This window comes from Cylas formicarius, unplaced genomic scaffold (assembly GCF_029955315.1).
Source record: "Cylas formicarius isolate icCylForm1 unplaced genomic scaffold, icCylForm1.1 PGA_scaffold_2__14_contigs__length_35257938, whole genome shotgun sequence".
NCBI lineage: Eukaryota > Metazoa > Arthropoda > Insecta > Coleoptera > Brentidae > Cylas > Cylas formicarius.
In genome coordinates, this window is record NW_026844319.1 from 18,255,313 (window position 1) to 18,281,423 (window position 26,111).

At 34.1% G+C, this 26,111-nt stretch overlaps 2 protein-coding genes across 7 annotated transcripts in view; one reads left to right on the plus strand and one right to left on the minus strand.

Moving 5' to 3' along the window:
- Nucleotides 1-26,111, minus strand: part of LOC132698003 (uncharacterized) — a 192,394-nt gene that overhangs the window by 124,056 nt on the left and 42,227 nt on the right. For 3 of the 4 annotated variants that reach the window (XM_060663821.1, XM_060663819.1, XM_060663822.1), the window contains one exon: nucleotides 10,324-10,513. In XM_060663821.1, coding sequence (XP_060519804.1) covers nucleotides 10,324-10,513 — 190 coding nt within the window. Of the gene's footprint in view, nucleotides 1-10,323; nucleotides 10,514-24,686; nucleotides 24,742-26,111 lie in introns of those variants that run through there. The other variant, XM_060663823.1, reaches the window with a different exon arrangement.
- Nucleotides 99-6,357, plus strand: LOC132698006 (putative inorganic phosphate cotransporter). Of its 3 annotated transcripts, none has more exons than XM_060663828.1 (8): nucleotides 99-273; nucleotides 2,049-2,188; nucleotides 2,378-2,690; nucleotides 2,740-2,969; nucleotides 3,043-3,192; nucleotides 3,243-3,375; nucleotides 5,104-5,342; nucleotides 6,135-6,357. In XM_060663828.1, exons 1-8 carry the CDS (start codon nucleotides 252-254, stop codon nucleotides 6,318-6,320), a joined length of 1,413 nt encoding a protein of 470 aa, XP_060519811.1. In that variant the 5' UTR covers nucleotides 99-251; the 3' UTR covers nucleotides 6,321-6,357. The 3 variants fall into 3 exon arrangements, with proteins under 3 accessions (XP_060519811.1, XP_060519812.1, XP_060519813.1); XM_060663829.1 differs by lacking the exon at nucleotides 99-273 and adding an exon at nucleotides 975-1,884; XM_060663830.1 differs by lacking the exons at nucleotides 99-273; nucleotides 2,049-2,188 and adding an exon at nucleotides 2,221-2,323.

A 26,111-nucleotide genomic window follows, 5' to 3' on the forward strand; every position in this document is an offset into this window, starting at 1 on the left:
CTTCACGCGTATCACTCGTAAAGAATAAGTGACTATAACGGTTATTCCAAAAATAAATTAAAGCGTCAAAATCACATATAAATTGGCCCGGCCATTACCATAATTAGATTACATTTTCATCCGATAAGATCACAAAAGCATGTGTGTCGGAACGACGCGACGTCTGTTATAATCAGTACTACTTCAAGTACCCCAGTGTTTGAGGTTAGATATTCGTCGTGGGAAGAATGTGATTTTAAAAGTACAATAAAATGGAGGCTACGCAAAATCATGGTACGTAATTATTTTATTACTTGATTTGCATGAAATAATTATGACAATTGCTAAGTACTGAGGGATAGTACCGTGGCTTAGATTTAGTGAGTTCTGGTTTTGCCTTTTGAGGTTATCATTGAGTATTTCTGCAAAAAAAATGGTAAAACTAAATTATCTTAATTCAGAAATGGAAGTATTTAAAATAATACCGCTCTAACGAAAGCAGATTTATTAAAAAAATAAAAATAAAAAATTTATTAACTTTTTCTGAAATTGAAAGGGAAACTCAATTAATTTTAGTGTTTTGGGCGAGCATCGCAATAACACTTACAAATTTCGAAACTGATCTATCTTTATGTTGAAAAAACATTTAGTTTTCTATAAACTATTAATATTGAATATAGTTTCAAAACCTTATTCTAAAAAAAATACAAAATCTTGATCTTCAGAGATCTGGAATAGGGAAATTATATATTTTATTTTTTTCTTTTTCTCATTTTTTAATGAGTTCACTGATTCTATTTTTGCTTTCAGTTTATAAAATTTGCTTTTTTATATTTAAATACCTTTTTATAACTTAAATAATAATTTTTGTCATATTGAAAAAAAATATACTGGTAGAAATATAAGAAAACTAAAGAGCAACTATAATTTTTCATTTTGAACTTTTAGGGAAGTTGGCAACTAGTTCTAGGGTAAAAATGAAATTTACTCAAATGCAGTTTATCTCATTGTTTAATTAGAAAAAATATGTACTTCTTGAAGCCCTCTCCTTGTTATCAAATTTCGGCTAATTTTAGTGATTTTCTACCGTAGACACTATCTCATGGATCAATTATAAATTGTGCAATAGCAATAAGATTTAATAAATTTGTTTCGTGTTTGTCCAATAATCGGTGAATATTTTTGTCTTCACCAGATGGAAAATAGCAAAAACCACATATGTCACATGCCAATAAGTCATATGCGATAGCGCTGATAAATTTTAAAATTTTACATTTTCGGTTTCGACCGACCCACTTTAATTCGGAATATTTGGATAAGTCTGTTTTTATTTTTGAAAACCAAGCTTCGTAATGATCGTCTGTCCAGGTATATAAGGCTTTTTTTTTAATTTTTAATATTTATTTTATATTTACTCGGTTGTCAGTTTTGTTTCCTAGCAATAAAAATGTTACCATTTTAAAATTACTTATCAATCAAATTTGTAACACAGCGCGTTTGAACCAACTAGCGTCCAAGCAGTTGTTCTCATCTAACAATAGTATCTTTTGCTTTCGGTAAACCTCCAAGCTGACATCGCATGTGGGTCGCCCTGGATAATACAAGCAGAAATTTCTATTCGCAAACATTCAGACTTCACAGAGCGCTTTAAATATGTGTGGCAATTCTATTCCTGATATAAATAAATTGATTTAAAATATTTTTAAATTCGCCTTATAAACAAAAACCAAAGAGTTGACATTTATTTTTAATGGCGGAAAGCGAACGGGTTATTTTGGACAAACCGCATAAATTTCGTGGAAGAATTATATTTTAGAACGACCACGTGTTTGCAAATGTGGGTCACATCAGACCTATCTGCCTCTTGGCGAGTTAGTTTGTAAATTTCCTAGTAGAATGTCATGGGTAAGTAATTTTTGCTATTTTTTATATTCCGTGCACAAATTTTAAACCTTTTTCCACTTCGCATGACGAGCAAATCACATGACACCACTTGCTGAAACATATGAACGATATGAAGAATACCAATTTTTTACATTAATGTAACTGAAAAAATCATTTCCTTACAGGCCGGAAGATTAAAATTAGGTATATCCAGATGACGCTCCTATTTTTTCTGATGGGATTCTCTTACGCCATCCGGACAATCCTTTCCGTAAGCATTGTCGCTATGACAGGAAATAGTACGTCCACCAATGAGGATATACCAGTAGGTCGCATACAATGAGAGCGTAAAAATTCCTCTCTTCCACTTACATTCTGTTCACTCTGACATAAAGAAAGAACTGAGCTCGTGTATTTATTCAGTAGATAACTATCAACTGAAATTGAAAAGTGGTGGAAGGTAGGAGATTTTTACGCCACTACTATAGAGTGCAACACGTGTACTATGTTTCAGACCTTTAATTGGTCGAATACGGGGGTTATACTATCGTCATTTTACTGGAGCTACGCCGTTATGCAATTCTTTAGCGGACAAATCGGCCATAACTTCGGTTTGAAGTACGTCCTCGCTTCAGCGATGTTCGTGAATTCCCTAGCGTCCGTATTGATACCCATACTAAGCATTCATTTCGGAAGTGCTGGTATAATATTCTGCAGAGTGATTCAAGGTATCTCCCAAGGTTTCATCCTGCCATTGTGCCACAATATGATCGGAAAATGGGCACCGACCGAAGAAAGGTCGTGGATCAACACCTCGGTATACTCTGGTTCGTACCTTGGGCTCTGGCACGTACGAGTCAGATTACTTTTGTTTAGGTTGCAGTTTCGGAACAATAATATCGATGCCGGTAACTGCATATCTGTCTTCCTCTGGATGGGGCTGGCCGGCTTCGTTTTATATTTTCGGAGGCCTTGGTTTGGTTTGGTGTTTATTCTGGTTGTATTTGAGTGCCGAAAGTCCAGCGAGTCACAAAAGTATCAGCGACGAGGAGAAGAAATACATAGAGAATTCTTTAGGCCAGCGGACTGACGTTGACGATTTGAAGGTATGATTTCCTAATAATGTGTATCTATTTCTTCTCGCTATTTTAACATAAATAACTTAAATAAATACTTCAGAATATAAAAATCCCCTGGAGAGCAATATTCACATCCCTTCCGTACTGGGCCATCATTCTGGGTGCAGTTGGTGAGTCTTGGGGCAGTACTTTTTTGATAACGGAAATTCCGACGTATCTGGAGAAAACTACCGGTTTCGACATCGAAGCAGTAAATATACATAATTTGCCAAACAGAATCTTCCACCTAAACCCTTGTAGACCGGGTGGACTTCTTCAGCGCCTTATATAGTAGCCTTAATTTTCACAATTCTCTACGGACCGATAGCCGATTATCTTATATACAAAGGGTACACGTCCAGGATAAATTCGAGGAGGATTTTTCACGGGATAGGTAAGATTTGCTACTACTGTTTAGTCTCCAATTCTCAATAATCTCCCTTTTAATTCGTTATCGACTAGGCTTTTTCGTATGAAAAGAACAACTCGAAATGATTAAACAAAAACAAGAAAATATCAAAAATCGCCGGAATGTTTTTCTAACTTTAACTTGTAAAATGTAGCTAAACTAGAAAAAATCAAGCTACATGTGATTGACTTTTCTAAAAAAAATAATTATAAGGCACTATGTAGTAAATAAAATTATCCTTTATGCTGGTCTATATAAAGGGCACTAGCGATAGAAATAAATCAAAAATTGTACATGTGCTTTAAAAGCATCACCTAAAATTATTTTAATGTATACAGGATGTTCCATACAACATGGTCCATGTAACAAATTAAAATTGTATTTTCTCTTATTTCTTCATATTTAAATAATACAGTTAGTCAACGCTATACAGGGGGAAATTCTAAAGTTGCACCACATTTGTGTTCAGCAGTTAATTCTATGAATAAAAATTCTGATTAGGTGCAAAAACTAAATTTGACCATCTGATGAGGTTATAGTATATTATGCAACAAGTGCGGTAAACGGCATTTGACTTACGAGTTTATTTGACACGAGCGGAGCGAGTGTTTAATAAACGAGTGAGTTAAAAAGTTTACTGAACGTGTTGCATACTATACTTTTTCTACGACCGTTAGTTTTTGGATACAAAACAACCCAAATACATTCACTGACACGACCGTCAGAATTGACAAACGTCAAAATTCAAAGCGTGGGAAATATCTCCGAAAACATCCGATTGTTCCCAAATGCGTGCGATAAAATCCCAGAAATGTCCGAAGTGGCTCGGATTCATGGGAAAGGAAACCGACGTGGTAAAGTGACGCTTTCCGCACGCTAAATCGGTAGGTAATTAGGTATTTTACAGACGGGAGTAGAAAAAAGTCATTTTTGCTTTTGATACTATTTCTACGAACGTTCCGCATACCTTTTCCATTAAATCTTGAACTAAAACTGCGGATAACGATCTCAATTAATAACGCCGCTACGATTCGCCCACAGAAGACGTGAAATGGACAGTAATTGAAACACGAAAAATGTCGAGTGCCTCGCATATATTTTTCAGCTTTTACCTGAAATATATTAAAGAACTTAATTACGCTGATGTACATTAGGATAATTGTATTTCGCTTCGTTCATTACATTTTGTTCCCAATTTTGTTGCTTTTCAGTTGTAACGAAAGGTATGGGCTCTGGTTAGCTTTGGTTAATAAATCTAATTATATATATATAGAAATAATAAAGATATACCGTGCTGGCGAAAACTAAACTAAAGGATTTGATATTTTATCTACAGGTATGAAAATATGTTTATAGTAACTTAACACGCTTACCACAATATTTTCGTAAATGGTGGTATTAGGAAAATGCATGTAAGTATTGGTTAGGATAAAAGGAGAGAAAGTGTAGATAATGCAGCAAAGGAAGAAAACCTTAGAATATATGTTAAGAGAGTGTGAATGACTAAAGGAAAGAGAAGGCATATATATTTATATCTAGTTATAGAAATGCTGAACGCGAAGGGGAACAAATCATTTTTTGCCATTTCATTTTTTTGTAGTGTTATAATTATTGTTGTCATGCTATGTGATAAAATTGGTTGGTAAATGGGAATCAAAAGGAAGTATGGAAATAGAACGAGGGTTCCACAAACTTTGTCAATTTGCTTTTCAGGTTCATTTATTCCGGCTGGCGCCCTTATTTGGCTAGCGTACGAAGAGTCCAGGGTGGGAATCGCAATTCTGCTCATTGTGGCGATCAGTCTGAACGGCGCGATGTTTTGCGGGCACAACGTAAATCATATTGATATATCGCCCCGATTTTCCGGAATACTGTTCGGATTTTCCAATGGCATCGGTCAAACGCTTGCTATATTAGCTCCCCTGCTCGTACAGTTCGTCGTCACCGACGAGGTAATTTTTCATTTAATTTTGACCCGCAGTTTCGTTTGAACTGTAGCAGGACAAGTATTTTTGTCCGCCGTTTGTCAGTTAACAAATATTATTGAAAAATATCGCCTACATTTTAGATTTTTCTAGGTAGGTTTTTCATAGCAATTTTAAAATAAAAAAAATGTTATTTTAAACTACCAAATATCAATTATGATAATAAAAGCTGCAATCAATCAGAATCAATCCAAATATTATTTATAGTCTGTAGTATTTTCGCAGTCCAGAGAATAATAAAAATAGTTATTGTATCGCAGTATAAATAAGGTGAACGCTAAACCATCGTCCAAACTTTGAGTTTTATTTTTTCCGAGTATTGAAAATATGCGAGAAGAAGAATTACATTAACATCAAACAAATGAAAATAGAAATTTTTACCAGATTCTTTAAAAAATATGTCTATGAAAACGTTTTCTTCAACAAAAATAGTACTTTCTATGATTTGGATGACCCGTTGTTTAAATAGCATTTTGCTACACTGGCTATTTTTCTTTTCTTTTAATTTTCTTTCTTTCTTATCTAATTATTATAAAATCTTTAAAAAACAGAAATGAATTTAGTGGTCTATCTATATCTAGGGTTCAATTTTCCGTTTAAAAAATTATATTTGCTTTATACTGATCAAACTGACAACTGTATAAAACAAAAAACATTTGCAAAACTCAGCAGTGTTGCGAAACTGTTTGAACAACAAAAATATTATTTCACATACTTTTCCGTCCAATGTGATAAACTGGATAGAAAATATTATTTTAGACCGACAAAAGTTTGTGGAGAATAATGTTCATCGTCGCAGCAGTCATCTACGCGTCCACTGCTATCTTCTTCATGATAAATTTGTCTGCGGAGAGGCAGTGGTGGGACTCGGGCAGGGAATCCAGAAACTCTCTAAATCTGGTAGAAAACAAGGAGAAGGATAATTCGGAAAAATGTCTGAGTTAACTGATTGGTTAATATGCGATATTGTTAAAATGTCTTGTTAAATAAAAATGTAGTTTTCAAACGAATTGGTTTTTTTTTTAATTCTGCTAGACGTACAACAGATATTCATGACGTCTTATGAACATCTGCTTGCGCCTACTAAATAACTCACATATTACAGAAGTCAACGTATAAATGACATTTTATGTATATATTATCAATACGAAGAGACATCTAAAGATATCTAAAGATATTATCTTAAACACACACATAGACACAAAAAATCATGAACATCATCTAGTATAAGCCCATTTAGGACACCTTATTGACGTCTCGGAGAACAGGTCTTTAAAATACTTTTGTTGCTTTGCAGGCACTCAGATATAATCAACACCCAAATTTGATGTCTTTAAGATATCATATTGTAGTGTCTCGATTACTACTAAAATTTAGAATTGTTAAATGAGGAGACCTAATGATAGATACTTGTAAATATTTTGAAAAACCAGAAAATTTGGTACAGTCCTTTGCATCAATGGTTTATCTTGTGTCATCAATTAGAATATGTAATTTATATGGAAACTAATTTTTGCACTAGTGTAGGAAGGTAGGTGTTAATAGGAATATTGTAAAACGATAAAATGAGAAATAAACAAATAGAAATATTTCCTTACTATCACTGATCACTCCGCAAAATCGAATTCATAGCTGGAATACGACAATACTGTCTTTTTCCAGCACATACACATGAAATTTATAACGGAGAACGCATATAAGTATAGGGAGAAAACGGAAACAAATTAAAATGTCTGTGTTTGATGCTTGGAAGGAAGATCAGTTACTAAACTGTGTACTCTCTACGCAAATGACCTAAAGCCTTCAAACCTAGTATTTGGATATTGACAAGTAAATATTGTATTAACAAAAATGAATCAAATCCTGGGGTTTAATAATATTTTCCAATATTTTTTAATTCCAAGAGCATAGCAAAAGATCCATCTATCTATCTTTAAAAATTCCTAGGATCACAAGCTTGACTCAAAGGGGGGTGCCCTTATTAAATGTATATTAAGTTACATAGCTCCAACGGATAATATTGATAGAACTAAATACATGCTATTGCAATAAAGGAATAACCTTAATATCTTAATACTTAACCTAACCTAAAATAGCAGTTGAGGATGTAGAGCACTATTAGAGCCAGTTAACCAGACGTGCATAAAAGCAGGACTCGCCAGCAACATTTAATAAACTAAATTCATGACAACACGTAATGGCAAATAAATAGGAAGTATTAGCTAATATAAATATCTCGGATCAACTACAAATGACCAACTAGTACTAGACCAAGAAATTAAGATCAGAATAGAAATAGCTCTACAGGCATACGTCAAATACTCTTCAATGTTCGCAGAGGAATAAATACTTGCATTTGATTCAGGTTCATGAAGTGTGAAATGCTCTGGACACATAGAATGATGAATTTCTAAGAAACACTGGACGCCGACGAAAACTTCTAATCTTAAATGAGAAGCAAGTGTGCCAAGAAAAAGAAAACTGATTTTGCAAAATATTTACATTGATTTAAGATTCTGAAATCGTTACAATACATAAAATCCATTTTAGGGAATAGTTAAGTGCGATAGGGCCTTGTATTCTTGTTGGGTAGTTTTGTGCAAAGGTAGAGGCACTATATTTTCTGATAGCTATATTGTTTCAACTAATAAATGTTCAGTTGAAGACAATCAACATTCAAGGTAGTAATGGGTGTTTTTTTTTCGATGTATAGAACTTTAAGTTGGCATTACTGTTCAAGATGGAGACCGATTTAACAGCTGTCAAGTGATTTATTCTCAGTTTGGTTTGGCAATTCATTCAAGATTATCTTTCACATAAATAAAATTCATGTCAATCGAATAATCCATCGTTGTTTTATTGCAACTTAAAGTTCTATGCATCGAAAAAAACACCCCTTATATTACCATTATCATTTTCATCTGTTTGCTTAACGGAATGAAACTTAGTATTGGGGCATCTTCACGAGCGGCTAATACAGCGGGTAAAAATAAGTTGAACATTTGAAGTTGTACCACCGTAACTGCGTTTTAAAACGTGAATGATTTTAAAAATGCAGCAACTATAAAACCAGTCAATTGAACCTCTGCCGCAAAATTCGTTGTTTAGACCGCAACAAACATCGTTCACCGCATGTAAAGGTTTAGACATCGAACATTTATAATACCATCAGTTTAGACGCGGTCTGGGGCTTAGGGGTGAGTACACTCGAAAACACTAAACAAACAGACCCAATAATTGAACACAAATTCCGAACTTTGGTAGTTAAACAGGCGTAGCGCGAAAACGACGAACTTTGACATTTACATTCGAGCCCTCATATGCTTAGACAATGGAATTAGTCGATTGATTTTCGAACAGGTAAGGGATAGGCACGTAGGGTTTTTTTAATTGGATATTTAAAAGCAATAGCATGATGGGTTCCGCTATTTTTCCATCGTTTTTTTTTATGCCTTTTGCTGAAATACAGACTTTCTTGGAGAAATATGAACCTGCTCTAGTTTTTTTATACCTAAGTCAGTGAACTCAATATTAACGAGAATGGCAATAGCGCAATGGAAAAGTGAGGTAAATTTTACAATAGAAAAAGAGAGCTGGTAATGGGAATTCTGGTATTTTCCTTCCTCATTTATTTAGCGATATATACATATTGTTATTATATATGTTAGATGAGCAAATATATTTCCTTTAAAGATTTGTAGAAATTGCTTTGTTAAAATGCTTTGACAAAGTACCCTCTACAATATTATAATGTGCAACAAGTGGGGAAACGGCATTTGAATCAGTTTATTTGACACGAGGGGAGCGAGTGTTTAATAAACGAATGACTTAAAAAGTTTACCGAACGTGTTGCATACTCTACTTTTTGTACGATCGTTAGCTTTTGGGTAGATTTTTGCAAAACAATACGAATACTTTCACTGACATAACAAATGTCAAAATTTAAAATCAAAATCTCCGAAAACATCCGATCGCTCCCAAACCCGTGCGGTAATATCTCGGAAATATCCGAAGTGACTCCGATCCGTGGAACAAAAAACTCACGTGGTTAAACGACGCTTTCCGCAAGTTAGATCGGTGTTTAATTAGGTATTTTACAGAAGGGGGTAAAAAAAACGATTTAACTTTAAAAAACTCAAGCATGCGTCTTTATCTTTTTTAGCGTCTTACTCTCAATAAAATTTGCATTTACCATAACCATTCCAGAGTTTACTGATCTAACCAGTTAGGGTTGCCAATTTTAGTTTGGTGTTAAGTCCATTTTTTCTAATTTTTCAATGTCAATATTAATCAATAATAAATGTAAGACAAATCGGTACTGATGACAACTTTGTTAATTCTTTTCAAAGTAACTCCCGCAGGCTGTTGAACTTGTAGATATATATCATCTGGAGTGTTGATTTTGTGTCTCTAACGTTCAGAAAAATATACTGCTCGCTGCCTCGCTGACAACTTTTTTAGCTTGGGATTGATTTTTGATCTATCAATTTGCAAGAGTAGACAAATTTGTTCAGTTTTGTTAGGTTAGGTTTTAGCTGGGTGCACGGCTTACGACGAATCTTTTATTTTCTAGTAACTTATCAAAACGTATTACACAGTGAACATTTATAATTTATAATTCGATGTCACAAAAACTCTTTAAAAGATTTATATTTGTAACCATTTTTTTTTTAATAAAATTCATTTTCGCGTCTGACAAATTGGCATTTTGTTTCTGTAGTTTGGGAAGAACTCGGAAAGTGCTGTGAGTTTTATAAATAGCTAAATATATAGGTGAAAATAAATTAAAAAAAGATCAAGTAATTGGTAAAAATAGATTACAAAAATTTTCTTAATTTTTTTAATACCATATCATGGTACGAGTAATGTAAATCAAATGCATCCAGAGCATCCGCATAGGTCCCTCTAAATCTAATGGATATATTTTCAATGAAACTACGTGACCTACCTCAGCGTTATATTGGAAATGTTATCGTCGTAGTTTCCGATGGTCCAGTTGAGCAAAGTCTGAGACTCCAATTGACCTTTAAATCCAAATGGGTTGCAATTTTTCATTTTGTGATGCACAAATTCTGCCGACATCGACGAAGAGATCGCAAAATCGACGATTGGCCCAGGAGTATTCCGCGTGATGCGTACTGAAATGAAGACAAGACAATTTCAGAAACGTATTGTAATGTGTCGTTAAAAAAAAAGTTTCGCCAGATTTATGGTATGAAATTGCAGATTTTTGATTCACCTTGTATAATGTATCGTCATTATAAGATGAGTAAGTTCTACAATCACGGATTGTTAAAACCAAGGAAAAAATTATTGTTTTTGGATAACTTTGTTTACTGGATGTAGATGTTAACACAAGTTTGCCAATCAACCTAGAAATTTAGAAAAATTTTTTATCAATTAAGATAAAAATCAGTACAATAATGAGCATATTATAAAACGCTAATTCAAAGCGCTTCCTCAAATTATTTATTTAAAAAAAAAATCAAATTACTAAAGTTTAGGAGATCATAATTTGGTATTTGCTGAATTTTTGAAATAACAACAATAAATAATTATTGTATTCTGGTGGAACAATTAATAAAAAAAAAATTTACTGCTGTGTATAGTGCGTTTAATTTGAAATAATAAAATTGGAGTTTGTAATTTTCTATGGACGACGCTGCAAAAACGCCGATAATTTTATTGTCATTTTGTTGTTGCTTCTTTTCGTAGTGACGTCGCAACCATCACCCGCTGGCGCTTTGCCAGTTAAAAAATGTCGCGCCGTTTAGTGTATTGAATTTAAATTTTCGCATTTCCGGCCCTCGTTACCCCCAATTTCATTTGCATTTCGAATGTGTTTCGCAAAATATTCGCTTAAGCTCGAAAAACATTTAATACCGTCACGAGCAAATTAATTAACCAGTGCCTCCGAAAATGTACGTTTTCCGTAGTGCTATGTTTCATGGGACGTGGTATTGCGTAGCTTATAGTTTTTCCTGAGAAAAAGGGACCTTATGACAAATATGCATTGTTAAATTCAAACTTGAATATATTCTAGAATGAAATAGCAAATTTTGAATTCCGAAAATTCAATATCGCTTGTCAAATATTTAGCTTAATTGAGCTCCTAGTGCACTAGTTTAATTAGATTAATACATTATTTAATCAAACAAAAACTCAATTTAACACCAATTATTTATTAGTTTGCCTCTCCGTTCTACTACCTTCCCTTGAGTTTTGAACTAAGCCTATCTATTTGACAAACACTTTTAAAATACTGGTTTTTAAATTCTAGCTAAAAACATTATTTTTATTTTACAATTTTAATATTCTCGCTTTAAGTAAGCATTTTATCCGTTTTCCTTTTCTTGGTTAATAAGTAATTTTTTCAGTAACCTGCCAGTAGCATTTTTTCTAAAGACTTGGCAGCTGTCTAAAGTCATGCTCGCGTTGTAATTTCAGGTTCCTAATTTGTTCACTGGTTTTTATATTTCCTGAAACTATTAGATAACAGTGCCTCTAGGGCTTACCCTCTATACCAGGGATGTCAAACTCGCGGCCTACTACGAACATTTTTGCGGCCCGGCCAATATATCCGCAAATAATAATAAATACGTGTGAGTAGCGTCCGACGATAGCCCACGATAGCCGAATGTAGCCAAACACATGGTCTCAGTTCTCTGAACATAGTTTTGTACGATATACATGAATCAGTGCAGGTAATAGGAATAATTTTGTTTTAATATTAATTATAACTTAATTCATAGTACTCTCATTTATTTATACAGTTATTCCGTTTCTCTGGTAAGTTAATGTTAACATTAATATTTTATTAAAATGTTTTTTTATACATTTTATTAAAATGTATTATTTTTTCTTAACAACAGCGTATTTATTCCAGCCCATTGTATTCAGTATGTCTGTATTAAAACCAAGTGGTAGTCAAATTAAACGAAAAATCATTGACGAACATAGGATATTCCAAATAAAATGGGAATTAGAATACTTTTGCTGTGAAATAAAAGATAAAATAATCTGCTTGATATGTAAAAATACTATTAATGTACCAAAGTTATATAATATTAAACGTCATTACGAACAACACCAGTCAAAATATAACGATTATTAAGGATTAATGAGAGAAGAAAAGTTGAAAGAACTCAAATTACGACTGAAAAAGCAACAGTTGATGTTTAGTAAAGTATTGCAAGAAAGTGAAGCGGCGGTACATGCAAGTTAGTCGTTTCCGAGTTGATGGCTAAACACTCGAAGCCTTTTACTGACGGTGATTCCATCAAGGAATGCCTAATAAAAGCTGGAGAAATGGTTTGTCCTGGAAATGTGAAGGCTTTTCAATCAATTTCATTGTCTCGAAATACAGTTGCGGAAAGAATTACTGATTTAGCCGCCAATTTAAGTGATCAGATTAAAGCAAAAGCATCTAATTTCGAAAGTTTCTCCATTGCCTGTGACGAGAGCACGGACATTAGTGGCAAAGCTCAATTAGCAGTGTTTCTTCGTTCTTGTGACAAGAATTTTAACATTTTTGAGGAATTACTGGAATTAATACCGATGCCTGGTACTACCACAGGACAAGATATATTTACTTGTGTTTTTGAACTTCTGCAGAAATACGAGCTACCTTTGGCAAAATTAAATTCTGTCGCTACAGATGGCGCTCCATCAATGACCGGGAAAAACAAGGGCTTCGTCGCATTACTAAGAAAAAAAATTAGTGAAATTCACGGTTCAAACATTCATCATACGCATTGTATTATACATCAAGAAGTTCTATGCACGAAGGTAATAAACATGGAGAATGTTTTGTCATATATAAAAAAAGTTATAAATTTTATAAAATCTCGAGGCTTAAATCAGAGTCAATTCACTGCTTTCTTAAGCGACTCAGATAGTGAATATTCGGGTTTGTCCTACTATACCGAGGTACGTTGGTTATCTTGCTCCAAGATTCTCAAACAATTCTGGGATTTGAAAGAAGAAATATGTCAATTTTTAAACATGAAAAATCAAGACGTAAGTTTACTTTCCGATCCAATATGGATACAAGATTTACCTTTCTTAGTTGATATAACCAAACACTTAACCGATTCAAATTTATCGTTACAAGGGAAATATCATATTATTACGAAAATGTTTGACATAATTAAAGCATTCAAATGTAAATTAGTTCTTTGGGAAAAACAACTCAAAAATGAAGATTTGACACACTTCCCGAGGTGCAGCATGAACAAAACGAGTTTAGATGATACTTGTTCGTATCAAAAATACGCAGAAAAAATTGCAAATTTAATAGCTGAATTTGAAATGAGGTTTAACGATTTTAGTTCCCTCGAAGACAAATTTTTATTGTTTTCTTCGATTTTCTCAATAAGTATAGACTCAGTACCAAGCCATATGCAAATGGAGGTGATCGAGATTCAATGCGACTCAAATTTGAAAGAAAAATTCATTCAAGTGGGCGTGCCTGAATTTTACAAATATTTACCAGCCAGACTTGAAAATACACGAAAATTCGCATATGAAATTATTTCCATGTTTGGTAGTACTTATCGGTGCGAGCAGTTATTTTCAGTCATGAAAGGTAATAAGTCTCCTATTAGAAACCGTACCAATGATGCTCACCTTGGGTCAGTGCTGAAAGTTATCACTGCAAACATAATTTCTCCAGAAATAGGAAAGATAATAGCAGAGAAGAGATGTCAAGTATCAGGACGTAAACATTAAATTTTTCTTTTTCGTTTAAAAAAAAAACAATATATATATATATATATATATATATATATATATATATATATATATATATATATATATATATATATATATATATATATATATATATATATATATATATATATATATATATATATATATTTAGCTTTTGGTTCTTGGGTTATAGGTCTTTGTATTAAAAGCGATTAAAATTTTTTTTGTCCATATATTGACGTTTCGGTCTTCTATGACCTTCTTCAGAAAGGGGTACAGTCTAAAATTATGTTATAGTACAGTTCTTTTTTTTTACATATACACAACGGAATTACAAAGAACCTTACCAAAAAGAGACAAAGACAAATCTTAAAATTGAAGAGGTAGCATCATATGAAAGTTTATACTTTAAAAGCGTTTGGTTTTGTCATAGTGCCTAGAAATATTATTGTTTTGGTTTTTTCCAACTATGAGAATAAAAAAGTCATACCCTTGATAAAAGATAAAAGTCCAACAAAAAATGATTTGTATACGGCACTCACACACATAATACACACAAATTTAACGAAACAGTTAAAATATATATAAGAGTTTAAAATAATAATAATAATAATAATACCGATACGCGAGGTTTGCTCGCGTCGACGTTACTGTAAAAACATCGTACGATGCACGATTGTTTTGGTGCAAGGTTCAGAGGATATACAGAGTGTTTTTGTTAATTTATAATTTTTTTCTTTTATTTATTTTAAATTATTTTTATATATTATAATTTTATATTAATATATCCCTATGTTGTTACTTCCATTGTTGTTTTATTTCAGAATGTGGCAATATAACTTACTGAGATTGTTGGTGTCTGTTTTCGAATTTATAGAGTTCTTATTTTTTTGGATCTCAACCATTTCCAGAATTTCCCTTTTTTTTTGTATTATTTTCGGTTTTTAGAATTTTTACTTTCGCAAAGTTGAAAGAATGCTTGGTTTCCGCGCAATGACTCTTCAGGGCAGTCGTATTTTTTTTGTCGTATTTGTGACCATTAATTCTGTTTTTAAGATACTGGCTTGTTTGACCGATGTACACACCCTCACAATCGTTGCAAGGTATCTCGTAAATGACGTGACTCTTCTTTTCGTCCGGTATCTTGTCTTTTAATTTACTGAAAATGTTTTTTACCAAATTGTATCCTTTGTGAGCAATAGTAATGTTGTGATTCATAAAAATTTTGCTAAAATTTTCGGACATACTGGGTATATAAGGAAGCGAAAGATAATTTTTTTTTTGTTTTTGTTGGGTGTTGCTTTTTTGTTTAGTTTGGTTATAGAATAGGTGTATACGTTTTTTGAAAATGGTGTTAATTAATCGTTCCGGATAGTTATTTAGTTTTAATGCTTGTTTTGCTTTAGTAAACGATTTTTCTCTGAAATCCGGATCAGAGAGTTTAATTGCACGGTCAGCCAAGCCAATAATTACGGATTTTTTTTGCGATATAGGGTGCTGGGAGTTAAAATTAACGTATCTGGAAGACCAGGTCACTTTAGTGTACCACTCGGTTTTAATTCCTTTTTTTAAATTATGAAGGGTTAAATCTAAAAAGTTGATTTTACTTTGGGACTCTATTCCTATTGTAAATTGTAATTTCTGATGGTAGCTGTTGAAGAGTTGAAGAATTTCGTGTTGTTTGTTTTTTGGTATTGCCGTTATGCAATCGTCTACGTATCTGTAGAAAAAAGGTATGTCAAAAAGAGCATTGCTAAGGACCGACTCCTCCAAATCTTCCAGTACAATTTGTGCGATGGCGCTGGAAATTGAAACTCCCATGGCGCATCCGTCGATTTGTTGATAAAAAACTTTGTTGTATGCAAAATAGGTTGATTTTAGTGTTATCTGGACTGCTTCTAATGACTCGATGACTTTTTATATATATATATATATATATATATATATATATATATATATATATATATATATATATATATATATATATATATATTAACATATATATATTATAATTATTACAATGTATACAAAATAAACGTTTCTATGAATAATGATTTTTTTGCGGCCCTTCTAAAGTTAAACCTTGTTTGTTTGGCCCAAGTGTACTTATGAGTTTGACATCCCTGCTCTATACGATCTATCCCACAATATTTTACGCAGCGATCATGATGTGTGACAGACAAACTGTCGAGCGACTATCTGAGGCTTAGACTCCGTAAAAGTGAGCTCTGGACTGCTACTCTAACATTAATTAGATAAGCGAAATGTTTTTCAGACCATATTAAAAGCAATGAAAAGCTGCATCTGGAACTCGAATCGTCTCATGAAAATGTACTGAAGGGTCTGCCTAAGACTTTCGTAGTCGATGACCATATTAGGGAACTTGAATATTTTTTTTATTTCTTTAATACATACTCTGCAAAAGTTTCTTCATACGAGGGTCACTGGAAAAGTTTCCGACCTAACAATGTTCAAGCCATTTTTTCTGTCTTTTTTTTAAATTTTCTACATAGTCTCCTTGTATCTTTATACACTTTTCCCATCTCTCTAATCCGTCCGTTTATCTCCACGAAATAACTGTTGACGAAAGCTATTGCCTCCTCGTTTGACGAAAATCTTTGTCTTCCGAGCGCAGTTTTTAGATGAGGAAACAAAAAGAAGTCGCTTGGGGCTAGATCTGGTGAGTAAGGAGGATGGCCAAGCAGTACACACTGTATTTTGTGGATTTTCGCCACTAAGGTTGACTTGGTGAAACAGGATTTTTTTTGCAGACGTGGCCGTTTTTCTGAAATTTCTGTCCTCAACTTGTCAACTAATGACGCGTAGTATGCTCCTGTAATGGTTTTTCTTTTTTGAAGGTAATCGATTCAGATGACTCCCAAAAAACAACCACCATCACTTTGCCAGCCGAAAAACAGGTTTTGCTTTCTTCGGAGTCAGCCCACCGCCTTGACTGTATCCAAGTTTCATCTACAGTAATTAATCGGCGCCAAAACTCAAGTTGATTAAACGCGGCACCCCACGCGCGGACAGCTTTCTCATGCCTAAATGTTGATTCAAAATGCGACATTTTCATAACGTTTAACACCATTTGATAAACATTACCAATATTCTCATTCGTAGTTGCAGTTTTTGGACTTCCCTAACGTTCATCATCTATGAAACTCTTATGGCCACCTTTAAATTAAGTTGCCAAAAATCTCACTGTGATAAAGGATGGTGCAGAGTCCCCATACACAGAGTCCAACTCAACTTTAATTTGCACAGACCTATTGCCTTTCAAAAACAAATATTTTATAACAGCTCCATACTCAATTTTTTCCATTTTAACAAAAACACTCTTATCAACTCACTCAAACGACTCTCAACTAAAAATGCGCGGGTTAAAAATGGCTGAAACTATGATAAGTAACTATTAAGAGGTGCACAACTAAGATCACTAAAGCTTCAGGATCAAACGGATCTGTCTCACGGAAACAAAATAACTTTCTTTATTCAAATAAAAATGTCAATTGTATGTTATTTTTGCTGATTGTTAGATTAATAATATTTATCTACTATAGTTTGTATTACCTTATATATTCACGTTGTATCATCGTTTATAAATATTTTGTTACATTTAAAACAAAAGTTGCGCACATGTATCCAAGTGAAGAAACCAAAAATGATTTCCTCGTATTTAGGGGACAGAGTCCTCTGCATATAACTTAAAATTATTTATTATCACTTAGTAACTAGCCAAAAACTTTTCAAGCGACCCACGTACTTTCATATGAATAGTCTTCCCCTATTTCAATTATTTTTTCTTCACTTTCTCTATTGCCAATTGTGACTTCATTTACGTAGTTGTGAAATAATTAGATTTTGTTAGGAAACTATTTTTATTTCGAAAATCTGTTAGCGCGATATATGAACTGAAAGCCGTTTAAACTGCAGTTTCAACACGTCCCCTAATGGTGTCAATGAAATTGCAATTAAGAAAAAGGTAAACGGGAGTCGTTTGCTAAATAAATTTTCGTCCTCCGAAAAAAATTGGCACCCTCGTCGCACGAACAAAAATAAAACGAACCGTGATTGGCGCTTTAGCTACGAACTTTGGCATGAAAGCAATAGATTAAAATGAAATTCATAATCTCTCCGATTTTGGCTAGACGCGGCGGAGCCGGCGCCGTACAAAATAAAGAAAAGAACGTCGAAGAGTAGGTACTGCGGAACAATGACAACTTCGACCGTTCGTTTTGTCGTGGCCGACGAAAAGTCCGAGTTTTAGCAAGTTTCGGGGGAGATCTTTGCTTTTTTTTCGACAGCTATTTTTTTGTCTTCCTGAGATTCACGCCACGTTAGGCTTTAATGTTACCGTAATCTTCAACCCCGAAATCTGCCCAACTTTTATGGCGTGTAATTTTAGCCGAAAACAATTTATGCGGACAGGGATTACGATAAATTCTATATTGCGAAATGGAGAGCCAAAATCGATTCTCTGTGTCAGTTTAAATTGAAATTTCGGAACAATTCGGGCGAAACTTTCGAATTTGGAGTTTGCATTACAATAATTCCAGTTTTCAATATCAATGGAACGATTAGAAAAGTCGATTTGCAGGGAAATATTTATTTAATATGGCAGCAAGAGGTATTTCAGTGCGTTAATTTAGTGGTAATTAGTAGAAATTTTAAGAAAAATGGGTGAAAATTAGGGAAAATGAGTGGTAATTATTGTTAATAATTTTAGTGGTATTATTAAGATAAGTAAATTTTCGATTTAAATAGGGAAAACATTGCAGTTAATGAGTGTTTTAAAACACCTGTGATTCTGAATATACGTCAAGAAATATCCGTAACTTAATGAAATGTTTACTATCAGATGAGGGATGATATATTGGAAAAATGCTTAAGAAAATGGTTTTGCTATAGATTTTCATTAGTTTCGGCTAGTTTTATGTTCTATCGAATGTCCTCCTTCTGTTCTATTGCCAGTTGACCTATACCGAGAATTATGTTCTTGTGGATTTTATTATTCGGACCGAGAAATGATGAATAGTGGTGTTCAATGTCACACTTCAGGATGAGTTAGATATTCACTGTTGGACTATATTATGGTAATTTTTTCAAGGATTTGTTTATATTTGTTGTTTTTATATTTTATTTGTGGTTTTTATGTATTATATTATATAAGTCTTAATGCGAGAAAGAAATTATACTAGTTTTCGTTCATTCATTCATGCAGAATATTTCAATAATTTTCTTTACTTTCCTCTCATTATTTATTCAATGCAAGCAACATTATTTTTAAAGATAATTGCATTCATAAAAGAAATTTATTGAGCACCTAATAGTAATTTTAAAATTTAAATTTTAAATTTAAATATTAAAAATTGAACCTACCCCACACCTAACACCATTCGGATGTAGCCAATATTAATTTGCACATTCCTAAGCGATACACCAGCATAGTTATCATCATGAATAAATGAACGAAAACGAAGTAGATCCTAGTACTACAAGAATAGGGATTGACTTCTAAATATTTTCTTTATGACGAAGCATCTGGTCAGTTCAGGTAGGGTAGTTTCTGTCATTGTTTTTTTCTATGTTAATGCTATAGTCCAAGTTAACTCACGGTTGTGTAGGCAAATTTCTTCAGCTAAGAAACGTTCTACAAAAAAGAGTATCAAAATAATGACATACAATTAATATTTTTTAAGATTACAACCAAATTTTGGACCAAAAAATGGAACATAATGTCATCAAATCTACAAAAGTCGGAACCAGAATACGAAAACGAAAAAAAAAGCATTTAAAAAATAACAATAATATACACAAAATTGCGGATGTGGTTTTTGGCACCAAAGTCAATTGTATCAAATCAAATTCAAACGCGGAGATTAATTTTCTTACTTTGGAACCAATTTATTTGTCCGTGTCCATTAATGTTTCCGATCAATAAGATTTTAATTGTTGGAAGAAAAGTTTTATATCGTCCTTTATATAGATATCTACTATATGGAAATATTGGAAACGGCTGTTAGCATAAAATAGAACTAAAACATAATACATGTACAAAAACATGAATATTGTTATCCCCAGGGCCTTAAAACCTTATAGAAATCTCAAGACAACACGAAAATGGCAACTTCCCTATAATTCAAACGACATTTTCGTCGTGAAGTAATTGACATCACACTTTTAGCCTCTTATATCCCGAAATGACAAAAGCTTTCAGTATGATATTTTAACGATTGAATTATTATCTCCAGTACAATTGGGACTTAAACTTCAAAATTAAATATAACGGAACAAGCCTGTTGCATGGTTAAAGACTTTTTCATTGACTCCTGTTATTTTAGGAATATTGAAAATTTACAGCGAACACTGTCGAAACGATAGCGGTTTAGGTTTCCCGCCTCTGAAACTTATATGTACTGCCGCTGTTTTAAATTCCTATTGTAAATATTTGACCTCACATAAAACCCATACGTTATCCGTAAAAGACAATAAATTCGAATTGCCTCATGTCAGTCACAACAACTTTAAAAGTGTTCTTTGTTCCAACACGTAGGGCCATGTTGGCCATCACCCCGTAATTGCATGTTCTGGAAACAATGAAAAGAAAATAGCTTTGACACGCGAGTTGATACATGCCGGTGAAACGGCCAGATAAAAATAAATTGCCTTAAAATGTCGCGTAAATTTATAATTTAGGTCAGCTCTAACTATAGTAATATGTGATATTTTTTTATATAAACATTGTTTTTAAAGCCGAACTTTACTTTCCTATAGGGAATAGTTTATGAAATATACCAGTCTGCTTAATCAATAAAGTTGATCCACATTGAAATGGGTCCGATAATGGAGCCGATATCGAATTTGTGAAGCAATATTATATTATGCAATAAGTGCGGTAAACGACATTTGACACGAGCGGAGCGAGTGTTTAATAAACGAGTGTCTTAAAAACTTTACCGAACGTGTTGCATACTATACTTTTTCTACGACCATTAGTTTTTGGGTACATTTTCTCAAAACAACACGAATACATTCGCTGACATGACAAACGTCAAAATTCAAGGCGTGTTGAATAGCTCCGAACACATCCGATTTCTCCCAAACCCGTGCGGTAAATCCGCTAGATCCGTGTGTAGTTAGGTATTTTACAAACGGGAGTAGAAAAATACTACGACAATACAATTTTTGTACCAGAGTTTTGTGCTAGAGGACACTATGTGAAATTATTTTAATCTTTCATTTTTCTAGGTAGACTAACTTAATGATTGTGATATTAACGGTGGCAATTTTGCGTATATAGAATATTTCCTACTAATTTCTTGCTGCTGATTTTTGAAATACGTATTTTAAGTCGTTTTTAATAATCTTTTTGAATTTTTGGTTAATTTTAGCCTTTTTTGAAGATTTCTTTAGAAGTTAGGTTATTATTAAAAGAAGAAGATTGGAGAGAGGGCAGAGTCGGCTCCTGGGATGGACTTGTCTGGTACACGGACGGGTCCAGAATGGGAGATCGGACCGGAGCTGGAGCGTACTGCGAGACAACGGGATCGAGCTTGTCGGTCCCTCTGGGTCAGTACTGCACTGTGTTTCAGGCGGAAATTTTCGCTTTATTGATGGTGGCCAGAAAGGTGCTTTGGCTCAACCACGGAAGCAGGAGAGTCTTCTTCTGCTCGGATAGTAGGGCTGCACTCATGGCGCTGAAGTCAGTGCGTACGCGCTCCTTGCTGATAAAGGAGTGCAAAGGAGGAGGAGGGTGGCTGAGGAGAGAAAGGTCACGCTGGTCTGGCTCCCGGGTCACACCGGTATCCGGGGCAATGAGGCAGCGGACGCCTTAGCCAGAGAGGGCTCCTCGCATAGGCATATAGGGCCAGAGCCCCGCTTGGGGATCGCCCCGTGTGTGAGGCGGGGAGCTCTCGAAGCCTGGGCGAGAGAGTTGCTCCGGGAATGAGGCAGGCGAGGCTTATGATGGATGGGCACGCCGTTCCTCGGACCAGGGAGCTGCTTAGACTGACCAGAAGGGAGTGTAGAGCACTAACAGGGGCCTACACAGGACATTGCAGGCTTAGGAGGCATCTTTGCTTGCTAGGCATTGGAGACGACCCGGAGTGTAGGTGGTGCATGGAAGGGGAGGAGACCCCGTATCATCTGCTCACCGAGTGCCCTGCCTTGACATGGGCAAGATTGGGAGACTTCGGAACGGCCCTGAGCGATCCGGACTCAGTGCACGGTATTGGGCTAAAGGAGTTGCTGACCTTCTATAGGAGGGGCGGCATTCTGGACGCCCTCTAGAGCGGCCTGGGGGCACAACGGGCCCATCTGGTGGCCTAAGTGCTTGGACGCCCGCGAGGGCGCCCTCCTTTAATACCAATACCAATACCAATTATTAAAATAGTTTTTTAAAGCAACTTGCCAGTATAATGCAATTTACATTTCTTCTAGATTCCTCCTGCATCGGTTGTTGATAAATCGAAGTTGTTGACATTTCACCTGTTTACCGAGCTAAAGAATTGACATTGCCTCCGATGACTAATTTTCCCATGTTAGTGAAAGGTAAAGGTTCAAATTGTTTTATTGTTTAGAGATTTCTATGAATTCTCGTAATTTTCTTTGGTAGAAGAATTGATTATATTCAAGAAATTTAGTTTGGTCAAATGAGATTTGATATTCGGTTTCACAATTTTGTTCGGCAATTGCTGATGAGTTTATTTGTCGTAGTCTTAAAATATTTCGTGTTCTTTTAGCCGAGTTGATATTTTTCATTCATTCGTGGTGTCTCAATAGCAATTTTGTCTTTGACCGATCGAAGATCTTGAGAGAGATTTGGACAAGTGGTATGTTTGGTTTTAATATTATGTTTCTTAAGAACTTTTAATACCTGGACAGTGATGTTTTGAATGTAAAGAAGGACCCCAGTGGCAAGTGTGGGGTTGCTTTCAGAATTATTTTCTTTGGGAGGTATTTTTTGATGGAAAGCTTAAATCTCTAATATCAAAATTATTAGACAGAAAAACAGATGTTAGGTGTTATAATTGTGGGTTCAATAATTCTGGTTGGTATAGTTGACAGTCTGTAAACAAGAGAGTTGATAACAGATCATTTTTGGGCCGGATAGTGATGCGTCAATGCATTAATATATCGGTCTGTGTGCGTAAGTAAGAGTTCGGAATATTTTAGTCACTACTGCAACTTTAATATTTTGCGTTATCTAAATACAATTTGATATGCGATATTTTATTTTGTAAGATAAACATTTCCAAAAAATTTCCCCTGCCGCAGACGAGAGGGAATAAAGTTAAATATTTGATTTTAATTCGAAAGCAAGTTGCAGATCCATCTTTCTTCGCCAAGAACTTCTTTTGTTTACCTTACTTAAGCACCAAGGTTTAATTAAAATTGTTTACAATTCGTGCGTCTCGTAGATTCTCCAAATATGCTAAAGCGGTGGCCTGTGACGTAATATAATTTTAAAATGGCACCCTATTTAAATTAGTAATTTTAATACCAACAAGTAGCCAACTAAGTGATTTCAGAAAAAACAAAAAAACGAGAATTCGAAAAACTATTGGGTATCTACTATCTACATTTTGTGCACGTATTAGGTTATATTTTTTCTTGTGCTTATAGACTCTGAAGCAAGATTGGAGATTGTTCTTCATTAACGACGAAACAAACAATTTGAATTTTTGAGAAAAACACAAATTCATTAAGAAATATTAGAATAGAATTAGAAATATTTGAATTCTTTGTCTTGCGCCTGGATCATTTAATACACATTTTTAAAAGTACTCATTTTTATGAGAGGAATAGAGTGCACTAATAAACATGAATTTACGCCAAAGAAATGGGTTTTTTATGGAGGAAAGTACTTTCACAAATACCAAAAATAATAATTTTGCGGAATGTAATAAGTCATAATTAAACCGTTTCACATTATAGTTCAAATTATTATGTTTTTGCATTAAAGTATAGGCACATATTTACAAAATCCTCAAAGTGTATTTGATCTTTTTTATTGTTCTTTTTTTTTAGTTATTTGCTTGTTTTGCATTTTAGTCAGTATGGGATTTACATTTTTACGAGTTTCAAAGAGTTTCTACTATATATATTTTTCCTGTTTTGATAATATTGCATTATTACCATTTATTTGAAAAGTTGTTTTATCTTATCTGTTTTACACAAATTAAATTACAATTACAACATTTAGGAACGTATTAACGAACATAAAAGGGCGTATAACAATAAAAGTTAAGATTCTAACTATGTCATTCATTTAAATTCAGAAATGCACAACTTTGACGATAATTTTGATATTTTACATAATCATTCAAAAAAAAAACTAAATTTGTTGGAAGCTATGGAGATTAACAAAATGAGATATTCAAATTTATTACTTAAATTTAAATTTATGACCCTATACCTACAATTAAACATCTATTGCTACCTGTTTTTATATATGTGTCGGAATATAGTCATATTTTTTATTTGATAACGGCACGGTGTTGCCGAAACAGCTGTCAAAATCTGAGCGTTTTTTGTTCTAATTTAATTGGTGTTAAATGGATTTTCATCAAGTAAAAGCCACCTCAGTCAAATTCTTACCTGTCTTAGTAGTTTCAGACCCTCCAAGTGTTCGAAGTGTTTTCGGAGCGCGAGCAATGAAGATGCCATGTGAGATCTTGGCGAAACGTCTACCATATCCACACGGCAACTACTTACATGCATACAAAAAAAATTCCCCATTTACGGGCCTTTTTGGCATGTAAAATTTACCACGTTTCTGAGAAACGATAACATTTTCTACGCGGCGCATGAATCGCAGTAAAATCAGCCGCAATTGACCTGCCGACCTTATGCAAACATGGGTTGCGTTTTCATTTTTTGCGACTACCGCAGTGCCCACGGCATTTAACTTTTATCAAACGCTGAAGCCCACAATTAACCGTACGTGACGTTACATTCGAGCTCACGCGTGTGACCGGCTTATATAATAATATAAAAATAATAATAATATAGCAAGATTAAAATTTTTCCTACACAATAATGGGATATTCATTTACAATTGATATTCGTTTATCAAACTCAGGTAGGTTCATTTGATGGAACCGATGGTTGGAATAACTTAATTTTTGGGCAAGTGATCTATAGCTGTATCGATTACCTGCCTGGAAAACTAAATACGAGGTCTTTGAACTTTACCCAAGTTTCCACGATTCGCTGGAAAATCCGGGGAGTAGAACGAGGGTAATGGATACGCTGAGAGATGTAATCAATCATTTATAACCACAAAAAAAACAAACCCTCTTGTGTTCCAGGCATCTTTCTTTACCAGTTCGTCATTTTAAAAATCGAGGCTAATTTTAATAGATATTTCAGCAAACAAATACAAAAGAATGTATTGGGTTGTTCGGAAAGTCATTTCGTTTTTTTTGGGGAACATGAAAGACAGTTTTCGTATAATGAATAAATATTTTATTAAATTATATATTGGCCATTCTGGTCCAACACCTTTTGCCATCTTTCTGGCAGTAACATAATTCCCCTCTCATAAAAGTTTTGGTCCTTGCTGGCAAAAAACTGGTTCAGGTGGTTTTTGACATCTTCATTTGAGGTAAAAGTTTTGCCATCCAAAAAATTTTGCGGGGACCGGAACAAATAGTAGTCGGAAGACGCCAGATCTGGAGAATATGGTGGATGTTGCAGTACGTCCCATTCAAGCTGTAAAAGTTTTTGGCGAGTGACCAAACTTGTGTGAGGTCTCGCATTATCCTGGTGGAACACTACACCCTTCCTGTTGATTAATTCGGGCCTCTTCTCTTTAAGTGAATCATTCAATTTGTCCAGTTGATGACAATAGATTTCTGAATTAATCGTTGTATTGTCCGGCAAAAGCTCAAAAAAAACGATTCCTTTGACATCCCACCAAACGGAGAGCATCACCTTTTTTTGGTGAATGTTGGCTTTTGACACGCTTTGAGCCGGTTCATCTTTTCTGCTCCATGACCTCTTGCGTTTAACATTGTTGTA